The sequence below is a fragment of the Populus euphratica genome, unplaced genomic scaffold (assembly GCF_000495115.2).
Source record: "Populus euphratica unplaced genomic scaffold, PopEup_1.0 scaffold202.1, whole genome shotgun sequence".
NCBI classification, from domain to species: domain Eukaryota; kingdom Viridiplantae; phylum Streptophyta; class Magnoliopsida; order Malpighiales; family Salicaceae; genus Populus; species Populus euphratica.
In genome coordinates, this window is record NW_011499975.1 from 110,082 (window position 1) to 120,910 (window position 10,829).

General features: G+C 34.0%; 1 protein-coding gene across 1 annotated transcript; it reads left to right on the top strand.

Annotated features, from left to right (window-relative positions):
- The first annotated feature begins 7,009 nt into the window (after positions 1–7,009).
- On the top strand, positions 7,010–10,005 carry LOC105139470 (trihelix transcription factor GT-2-like). Its single transcript, XM_011045910.1, has 2 exons — positions 7,010–7,548; positions 8,172–10,005. The coding sequence occupies exons 1-2, from the start codon at positions 7,250–7,252 to the stop codon at positions 9,703–9,705; spliced, it is 1,833 nt and encodes a 610-aa protein (XP_011044212.1). The 5' UTR covers positions 7,010–7,249; the 3' UTR covers positions 9,706–10,005.
- Positions 10,006–10,829: the final 824 nt, after the last annotated feature.

Below are 10,829 nucleotides of genomic sequence, written 5' to 3' on the forward strand. Positions count from 1 at the left end.
AAAAAAAAATGGCCTGGTCTCACCCGAGTTTGACCTAGTGGACTGGGTCCCGTTTCGACCCTTTAGTTGGACCTGGTTTCTCCAGGCCAATTTCCAAGTGGGTTTTTGCCTTCACCGGAACCGGTCCTAAGCCCGGGTTGGCCAGGTCCCGGGTCAACCCTCCAGGCTGGTCTGGGTTTTAAAACTCTAGAAAAAATTCTACCTCTTCCTTTAATTGGTCTTTGAGAAAGATCTTCAAAGGTAATGTTTCCTTTATGACTTTCATCGATATCAACAAATGCTTCCTTCATACCATACATATGATTTCATGCTCCTGTATCTAGATACCAAGTGCTGGAGTTGTTGCCATCAAATTTTTCACAAGTCAACAATAATATAGGTTCTTCATAATCAATTTTTTTCTTAGAAAAATTGAGATTCTTGTCTTCAAATTTGTGTTGTGAAAAATCTAAAGCAAAATAACCATACTTTTTACAATTATAACATTGTACATTTGCATTATTATTCCTCCAATTTGAATATGCTCCGTGACTTCTTTCTCTACTTCTGCTATAGCCTCTAAAATTAAAATTTTGATTTCATGCTTCATGAAATTCTTGATTTTTGAATGATCTTCCTCCCTTTTCTCTTCTGTGAATGAACATTCCTCTTTGAAATGCTCATCTACCAGATTTATTAATATTCTTCATAGTTAACTTTGTTTATAATGCTTATTTAAAAGATCTTCCTTCTTCTTTTTTATCAATTTTCTGCTCATGAGCTTACAAAAATCCCATTAATTCTTCTACCGTCAGATCTTCCAAATTCTTTTATTCTTCAATTGCTACAACCACATGGTTAAACTTTGAATCCAGAAACCTTAGAATTTTCTCCATCATATGAACATCATCAATATTTTTACCATTCCTTCTCATCTAGTGAACTAAGAAGATTACTTTTATGAAGTAATCTGAAACTGTCATTATTTTTTTTACTCAACTTCTCAAAATCTCATCTCAATACTTGTAACCATACCCTTTTGTCTTTTCAACTCCATTATAAGTCTTGTTAAGCATTTTTCATGCCTCATTTGACGTCTTTGTTGGTGCCACTATCTCAAGAGTTGTTTCATCAAGTTCTTGATAAATGGTGAATAACGCCTTATTATAATTCTTCTTTGATTTTCTCAATGTTTGTCTTTCTGCATTACTCACTGCTACCTCTTTTCTTGTTAATTCTGGTTTAGTGTAACAATCTTCTACTAAATCCATAACTCTTGTGATCTTAGTAGTATCTTATATTGAATACACCACAAATTATAGTTTTGTTTTGTAAGACGAGGAATATAAAACTGAGAATTGTTGTTGCTGAAAGTCATATCTACTCTCACGCTTTACCTAATTTGTTGGAAAAAACAATGACAAAATAGAGGACTACTCACACAATTTGGTGGAATAAATTACACTAAATAATGGTACTCTCACATCTTTCATTATCAAATCCATACAATATATATATATAGACATTATAAAATAGTATTACTCAATACTTTAGATTCATAGTATTATTAAATTTATAATATTTCTAGATTTCTAATGTGAATGATTATTTATTATACTAACTTCAATACACTTAATCTTGATAAATAAATTTAATTACTAACACTTATACAATCTTGCTTTCATGGCGCAGCTGAAGAACGAATCTTTCATACTTGTTCCTTGTATGAATCATTCTTAGTCATGTTTGCAGCTCTATTTAGGCCACAGCAAATAGTTAAAGCTAATTATGACGACACTTCTGTGTGCCATTGCAGGCCAGCATCAATGGCTGTAGCAGGTAGGACTATTTCCTGGCTTTGAATGCGGGCCGTTCGGAAATTAACCTATAGAGTATTACCAAACAGAAGAGTCTTTTAGCAGAGCTGGACTTATCATGTTATTCAGTTCGTGTCTCACGTTAAAAAGAAGTGGACATATGTAAGAAAAGGGAGGGAAAGAAAAAGAAAGAAAAAGAAAGATTGTCTACTCTGCCCCCCCATTATAAGCTCGTTTGTGGTAACATGGGCCCTCCACCCTTCTTTGCTTAATATGGGCTTTTTGAGTGCTTTCTTCTGCCTGGGCCATTTACAGTGACTTCTTTTACAAAACAAATGTCTCCTTTTCTTGTCATATTAAATAATGGTTTAATTCACATTTATTATTATTATTATTATTATTGGGCGAGGGATCATTTAGGTTTTACCAGCAGATGCACATGCTTACATGTTCCAATGATTCTAGTTAAGAGGCATGAAGTACCGACGAGGCATTATTGTTAACCATGATGACACTGTCTGCACGTGCTTGTGAATATTGCTTCTACTTTACTCCTCCAATCATGTTTATTAGTGTTGCGATTTACCCACGGCCAATTCCTGATCCGGGAAAGATTTGCCTATAGAAGGTTCTATCAATGTTCATCACAATTAATCACCATCTTGCTGATGTTAATTAACGAAGATCATGACCAATCAAATCACTAATCACTATAATTAATCATTGTAATCTTCTTTCATATCATTTTGTTTTCCTTCTCTCTCTTTTGAGCACAAGTAAACCAGAGCAGTACAACTAGGAGCAAAAGTCACAGATAGTGATTCATATAAATGCTATACCTGTCATTGGTGCATTATTACATATTTTTGTTTGTTGGGTAAAATCCTTTTGTTTTTGTATTTTAAAAATGATTTAGAAAATTTAGAAATATTTTTTTAATTTTTTTGTTTTAAATTAATTTTTTTATATTTTTAAATTATTTTAATGTGCTAATGTCAAAAATAAATATTTTGAAAAATATTATTTTAATTTATTTTTAAGTAAAAAATATTATAAAAAGTAATAATTACCATGTTATCAAACGAGCTGTAAAATTGGAGAAAAAAAGAAGTTATAAATGTTAAAGTTCTTCCTGCTGTGTTTCCTTTTATTTTTTTATGAAAAAAAGAAAATATAATTTTATTTTTAGCTGTGCATGCAGCTAAAATAATAATAATAACAATAAAAAAGGGTGGGGAACAAAGGCAAAGAAGAATCCACTTGGTGGTTGCTTAGCTGGTGCCAGATAAAATGTAGAGGTTAATCCACATGGTAGACAGACACATGGTGTGAGTGTTCATTCACATCACATGCCCACCCATGTGAAGTAAACCTTTTGTCTACTTGTAACTTTTTCATATGGGCCAGTCATACTTTTATACGTACGTACATGTATTTAACTTAATATTCGTTTTTATAAATAGAGGCTAGTTACTAATTTACCATACACCCAAGATTTTATATTTTAAGATTTGTTAGGTATTGTGGTAATGTTTATTTTTTAATTTTTAAAATTTATTTTTATATTGTTGTATATAAAAAAGATATAAAAAAATAATTCGAAGTGAAGGAAAAAATAAAACAAAAATTAATTTTCCAAAAATATTTTTAAAATAAAGAAACAAATAGCATCTTACATGTCAAGGTTTACAAACCCATCGGAGGACAGGAAAAAAAAAAAAAAAACTCTTACATGCATCGAATGTATATATGAATGAATTAGCACATATTTTAAGAAAATTTAAACATGGCGTTTCTTCACCTAAAGGCTGGATTAATATTATCCAAAAGCTATTCTAAAAAACAAAAAGAGAGTATATATTCTCCAAAATATTGCATCGAAAAATATAATATTCTCCAATAACTTAATAGATCAGATATATATAATTAAGAGCATGCTCAACTTGTTACATGTCGATCGGCCCTCTCAACTTTCATAAGAATCCTCAATCACAGGCACCACTTGGGTACCATGTGGTTCCTCTTTTTTTTGACAATTACAAGAAGTGGCCGCCTGGTGTATTATTATTACAGTCGATTTTTAGCTGTAAATAATGTATAGGCAGGGGGCAAACACAAACATGGTGGCAGGCATCTGTCCAGCTAGCCAGGGAAGCTCCACAAGCCATTTATATCTTATTCTCCATTTATCTATGCCGTTCCAGCTAGAGAAGTTCTTGCCAGCGAAGCAATTGCATAAAAACAAAACCACTTCATATTTATAATGTCTTGTTACATAAGCAAAAATACATAAAACAATACGCACCCACCGTGAATATATATATATATATATATATATTATTGTGAACAATAAAATCCCTTGTACTTTGACTTTAATTTGCATTTACATTACCCTTTAGAATCTTTTTTATTTTTTTGGACGGTGGGACGATTGGATTATACAAGAGGATAAATAATTTGAGCCCCGAATTAATGTTATAGAATGTCAACATAATGGTTGGATACATTTATATATATATATATATATAAAAAAAAAAATTAAAGAAGAAGAAGAATATAATTCCCACTTGTTGGAAACTCAATTAGATGAACAGTGTGGAAAAATTATTCCTGCTTTTGGTACTGTTTCTTTCTTTTCCTTTTTTTTTTTTCTTTTTTTCCTGTTTCTTTCTTTTCCTCTTTTTTTTTTTCTTTTTTTGATGCATATATTTACCTACCTCTCCCTCACAAGTTCTTGATTTGTGCACACGTAATGATAATGGAGTCCTTTGTTTGTAATAGATTTATTTTTAATTTGTGCATTTATTGATTAATCGGACCGGCCCCACTCCTTGCGTTATGCTTCGGGCATCACTTGTTTTTTTTTAACTCAATAATTGAGTTGCTGAATTAATTTGCACAGGATGTAGAAGATAAAATAATCTCTTGGGCTTGACCTCAAGAACCTCTGCCCTTGAAATCATTCACGTCGATCGAAAAGTCCACGAGACCGTGTGACTTTAGAGATCCTTTGTGACTCCTAATTAATAATTAGCTCAGAAATAAATAAATCCCTTTTCAATAATTTGTTTCGTCATTGTCAAGTGAAAATGAGGAGAGCCAAAAAGGACATATGAAAACTCAATACAGAGTGTAACAACACCGATATACACTGTGGCTGTCAGGCACCGCGTTCAGGCTATAATTAGTGAAGCAACAATTGAATCGGAAACTGCGAAAGGGCTAATGGTCCCAGATTCCGGCCAATTATTCTCCGAATGATGGATGATCAGATGATCATCGCCATTCAAATCCCTGCCTCCTATTTATTACGACGGCCTGCAACCTAACTGAATTCTCCACCATTTACTTCATTTCATAAATGGCTTGGCCTCATTATGTGACCTCCATCTTTCTTCTTCTGGTTTATCTCTCCACCGTGGATCCCACTCCAAAATGTCCCTTCTTCTTAAGATAAGCTCACAGGCTTTCCACAATAATTATGAAAAATTAAATCTCGTCAAACTACAGTCGTCACTTTCACTAGAAGCAGTGTACGTACTGTATCGCACAGTCTCGACCACCAAAAGTTGCAAAAGATTTTTTTATACGCAGGGCCGTTTTCGGCATTACAGAAAAAACCCCACCACCACCCAGCATAGAAAATTCCGAATTGCAGAGACAAAACCAGATCACTAATCAGGGGATCAAATAAAAAATTGTACAGTTAAGGAGCCCTTCAATGATTAAAGGTCAATGGGATCCGTTTTTAAGGCCAATTTAGCAATTTCACATAAAATCTTGCCACCGCCGCTGAAATCCAAACCACCCTCCAAAAAGCAAAGCTGATATTTATCTCCTCAGACTCCCAAAAAAACAATAAAAATATATCAGAGAAATAAATACGTTACACAAAAGACTCTCATTCTGTGACAGTAATGCAAATTACAGAAAGAAGTAGGAAAAAAAGCTGACCTGCGTGGGCCGGCTTTTAACTACATTTAGCCGGACAGACGAAAACCAATTTTTTGTGGTGTAGCATCCCAAATATAATTAAATGCTGAAATAACATAAAATAAGTTTGGGTGAAATAATACAATTTAAAAGTTTTATGGTTCAGAAATATTATATTTAATACATATGACGTTTTGAGAAACAGCTGAACATTTAATAAAAAGATTGAATTATAGCTATATTGTTTGGGCTACTGTAAAATTTTGAATTATTTTCTTGTTTTAAGCTTGAATATTTTTTATAAAATCATAATTTTTGTTAATATAAAATTTTATTTATTTTATAATTTTAGAAAATAAAAACAATTACAATTTTATTAAAATTTGGACATGGTTTTTTTGTGTTGAAATTATACCTAAAATTTTATCCCGCTTAAAAAAATATGTAAAAATCACAATATCTGCAATTAATAAATTCTAACTAAACTAAATATATTCTCATATTTTATAATTACAAGTAGCCCTATGAATGAAAAAATAACATATATACATGTATAATAAATATAGAATAATCCAACAATACAATATTTTAAATAATCTTAAAATATATAAATATAACTTATCTATCTATTTATATTTATATTTAGGAGGTGATTCACACTCTTCAATAATATGATCAAATCTAACTTATATTCTTACCTAAATGATTTTTTGTTTTGCCATAATATTATTAAAAATTGTTTTTTTTTAAGATTTTAAATTAAGTGTGATAAATATTTATCCATCTATATGTCATGTGACATTTCGACCCTCCCATAGCAAACATTTAATTAATGTCATGTTTTATAAATGTAACATGTAGTTATTACATTTTTTAAATATAATATTTAGTATATATTTTTAAATATATGAAAAGGTTAAATTATACTATTTTACCTCATCTTTTCCAAACTGTATTATTCACCTAAATTTTCAAGTTCACCGTGGTAATTTGAAGAAAAGAAAAAACCTAAATCAACACCATCGTCTCCACGTGCAGTGCAGCGGTTGATAAATTCCTGTAATTTTTATTATCTTTTCCGTGGCATTATTGTATATATTTATTATAAATTTGTATACAATGCATTTCTCTCTGTGCTACGTGCCTTTACCATCACTGCTAAAAAACCAAGTGACACCTCTCACCCTACTTTTTAACCAACCATCCCTACCACCCCACATTACACGAGAGAAAAAGAAACAAAAAAGAAATAAATTAAATCCTTCAAAGATTCCAGCCCAAGTAGCTTTAAAAATAGAAAAGAAACAACTTCTTGACATAGACAAGCAGATCCCACAGAAATAATTAATAAATTCACCATACAGTACAAACCATCTCCCATAAAACCCTCATGAGAATTAACCTTCTCTTTTGCTTTGATGATGTATTTTTTTTTCCTTCTATTTTTTTAGCTCGTATATATTTTTTTTCCTCCAAGGAGCTGTAATATTGAGAGTTAGAAAGGAAAGAAAGAGAGTCCTATGCTAGGGGACTCAAGTAGTGTGCTAGCAACCACGACAACAACCCCTGGTGGTGGTGGTGGTGGAGGGGGGGCAGGAGGTCATAAGGAAGCTCCTCCGTTAACCGGAGGCCATCATGAAGGAAGCAGTAATGATGTTGGAGGTGAAGAAGATAAAGGAAAAATTGAAGGTGACCGGAGTTATGGAGGAAGCCGGTGGCCAAGACAAGAGACTTTGGCCCTCTTAAAAATAAGGTCCGGCATGGATGTTGCGTTTCGTGATGCTAGTGTTAAAGGTCCTTTATGGGAGGAGGTTTCCAGGTATTCATTAGATTACAAAGTTTGATTTTCTCTTCTGTTTTGTGAACTGCCACTACATATTCATAGATGGTTTTTTTCTTGCTTTAGGATTTCATTGATAGAGATCTGCGTGAGTTCAATTTTCTTTTTTGTGTTCTTCCTCTTCCTTTTTTTGGTTAGTTCTCTTAATAGGAGTAGTCCTTTGCAATTTATAATACTCTTGAGGACTGTATTCATGTCTCTTTTTTTGAAAAAAAAAAACTCCCTCCAGCGCACACTGCAATAACAATTAAGTGTTCAGAATTTAGATTTCTGAAATTTGTGGGTTGTCTAAATTGTTCCATTTTAAAGCAAAATTTAAATTAATACTAGGTTTATAAATGGAAGGAGTGTTAAGATACACGGAATTGTTTCATCTTAATTAAAACTCAGCTTACAAATGTGTAAATCCAAGAGCAAATTGTGTCCATCGAAGCACTGATCTTTCTTAATTTTCAATTTAAGTTGTTGTTTATTGTTTTAACTTTCACGTTTATTTTATGTGTGAATATTCTTCAAGATCTTCTGTTTTTATTGCTGAATTCAAGCTGGGATAAAACAAGAAATGGAGTTATGTTTTTGTTGCAACTGTTGTTATATACCAGGAAGCTAGCAGAGCTTGGTTATAATCGAAGTGCCAAGAAGTGCAAAGAGAAATTCGAGAACGTGTACAAGTATCACAAAAGAACCAAAGATGGTCGAACTGGTAAACAAGAAGGCAAAACTTATAGGTTTTTTGATCAATTAGAAGCCTTCGAAAGTCATCCTTCTTCACTATCATCGCCGCTGCCGCTGCCCCCACAACAGTCCAAAGCTCCTACTCCAGCAGTCACAGCAACAGTAATGCAAATGGTTAATCCTTCTCCTAATATTTTTAGGGCTTCTCACAGTACTGTTCCATCAACAGCAGCAGCAACACTAGCTACAAACATGTCTCAAGGCATTGTACCTTCTGCAATAAATCTTACCGTTCCTCCATTTCCTTCAACAAACCCTACAATCTTACCCCCATCACAAGCAACAAACCCTACAAATCCTCCTCATACTAATATTTCACCCTCTTTTCCAAACTTCTCCTCAGATCTCATCTCCAATTCCACTTCTTCATCGACATCCTCGGACGTGGAACTGCAAGAGCGTTGCAAGAGGAAAAGGAAATGGAAGGACTTCTTTGAAAGGCTCATGAAGGAGGTGATCCAGAAGCAAGAGGAGATGCAGAAGAAGTTCTTGGAAGCAATTGAGAGACTCGAACATGAAAGAATGGTTAGAGAAGAATCTTGGAGAATGCAGGAAATGACAAGAATCAATAGAGAGAGCGAGATCTTAGCCCAAGAAAGATCCGTTGCGGCAAGTAAAAATGCTGAGGTAATGGCATTTTTGCAAAAATTATCCGAAGAGCAACATCCGGGTCAAATACAAAATAATCCACCACCATCACAGCCACCGCGGCCTCCAGGACGTCCTCCAATATTACAGCTAGTACCAACGCCGCCGCCGCCGCCGCCACTGCAAGGGGCACAAGCGCCACTACCACAAGCGGTGGCTAATGTGGACATGATAATGAAATCAGATAATGGGGATCAGAATTTTACGTCAGCTAGCCCTTCTAGATGGCCTAAAGTAGAAGTCGAAGCTTTAATTAGGATAAGGACTAATCTTGATTGCAAGTACCAGGACAATGGACCTAAAGGGCCACTATGGGAGGAGATCTCAGCTAGTATGAGAAAGCTTGGTTACAATCGCAATGCAAAAAGATGCAAAGAGAAGTGGGAGAATATCAACAAGTACTTCAAGAAAGTGAAAGAGAGTAAAAAGAGAAGGCCTGAGGATTCGAAAACATGTCCATACTTTCAGCAACTTGATGCTTTGTATAAAGAGAAGAACAAGATTGATGGTCCGTCCAATATGAAGCCTGAAAACTCAGTGCCTTTGATGGTACGCCCTGAGCAACAATGGCCTCCTCCACAACATGAACATAGGCCTCATTCGGAGATGGAAGATCTGGAAAGCGGTGATCATCAAAATCATGACGACGAAGATGACAAGAACATGGATGATGAAGATGAAGACGAAGTCGATGAAGCTAGTGGCTATGAAGTTGTAGCAAACAAACAAACATCAATGAACACGGATGGGTGAGAGTTTCAAGGCCAAAGAAGCAACTCTTTGAGAATTCACAGGAATATTGGTAAGTGCATCGGATTCTGGCAGCCGTGAATCGGGATGGAAGACTCTCAATTAATTTGTAAGCAAAGCACACATGCATGGTGTGTTGTAGCTAGCATATAGTCGCTGAGATTAATTATTTTTATAATTTATTTATTTTTTTGCAAGATTAATAATAAGTAGAGGGAGTGAGAAAGAAGAAGAAGAGAGAGAGGTTCAGTAGTTTCCAAAGAATTAATAAATACAAGAGACTAGCGTTGTAGTTTTTATTCATGTTCATGGTATTTGTAGGTGTTCGTCCTTGTTCCTTCATTTGGCTCAACATAAACTCTTTTTTCACCAACAAATATACTTTATTTAAAAGATGGGACTTAACTTTTATTAATAGAAATATATATTTGGATGAACAAAATAAAAACAAATTAATTAGTACACCTTAATTAGTGTGTGTGTGTGTGTACATATAATTTAATGTATTAGCCCAATATCTGTGTTGTGTTGTTTGTATGTGTGTGTGTGTGTATACATATAATTTAATGTATTAGCCCAATATCAACCAGGAAAATAAATAAAATAAAAATATCAGTACATATTATATAAATAATTTAGAGAGTACTCTTAAACTTGAGCTAAATTTAAACCTTCGAAAGATTGACATGGTATGTAATAACTCAAAAATCACGAATTCTCTATATTCTCTATTTGTTGAAAAAAGATTATTATTATTATTATAAACTCCGCTAGCTAGCTGTTCAGGGTATATATGCTGATCGGCAGGCTGAAATGAGGGGGCCGGAGAGGCTAGAAAGAACAGGTCACTGTTATTTCAATCCGAGCTTGATGTATATAGTTCATAGATACGCAGCAGCAAGCCAAAAATGGAGGGGTAGAGGCTGCAAAGCCTACCCTCGAGCTCCGACTGGGGACCCTTCCCACAACATGCCAACAACACATGCTGTCACGCTGCTCATGGGCCTTCAACAGGGTCCCCTGAGAGGAATCTTACAAGCTGTTAATCTAATCATCAAGTATATATATATATATATATATATATCTAACCCTAAATACAGATTCTAATTTCGGTTCCCATTAATTCA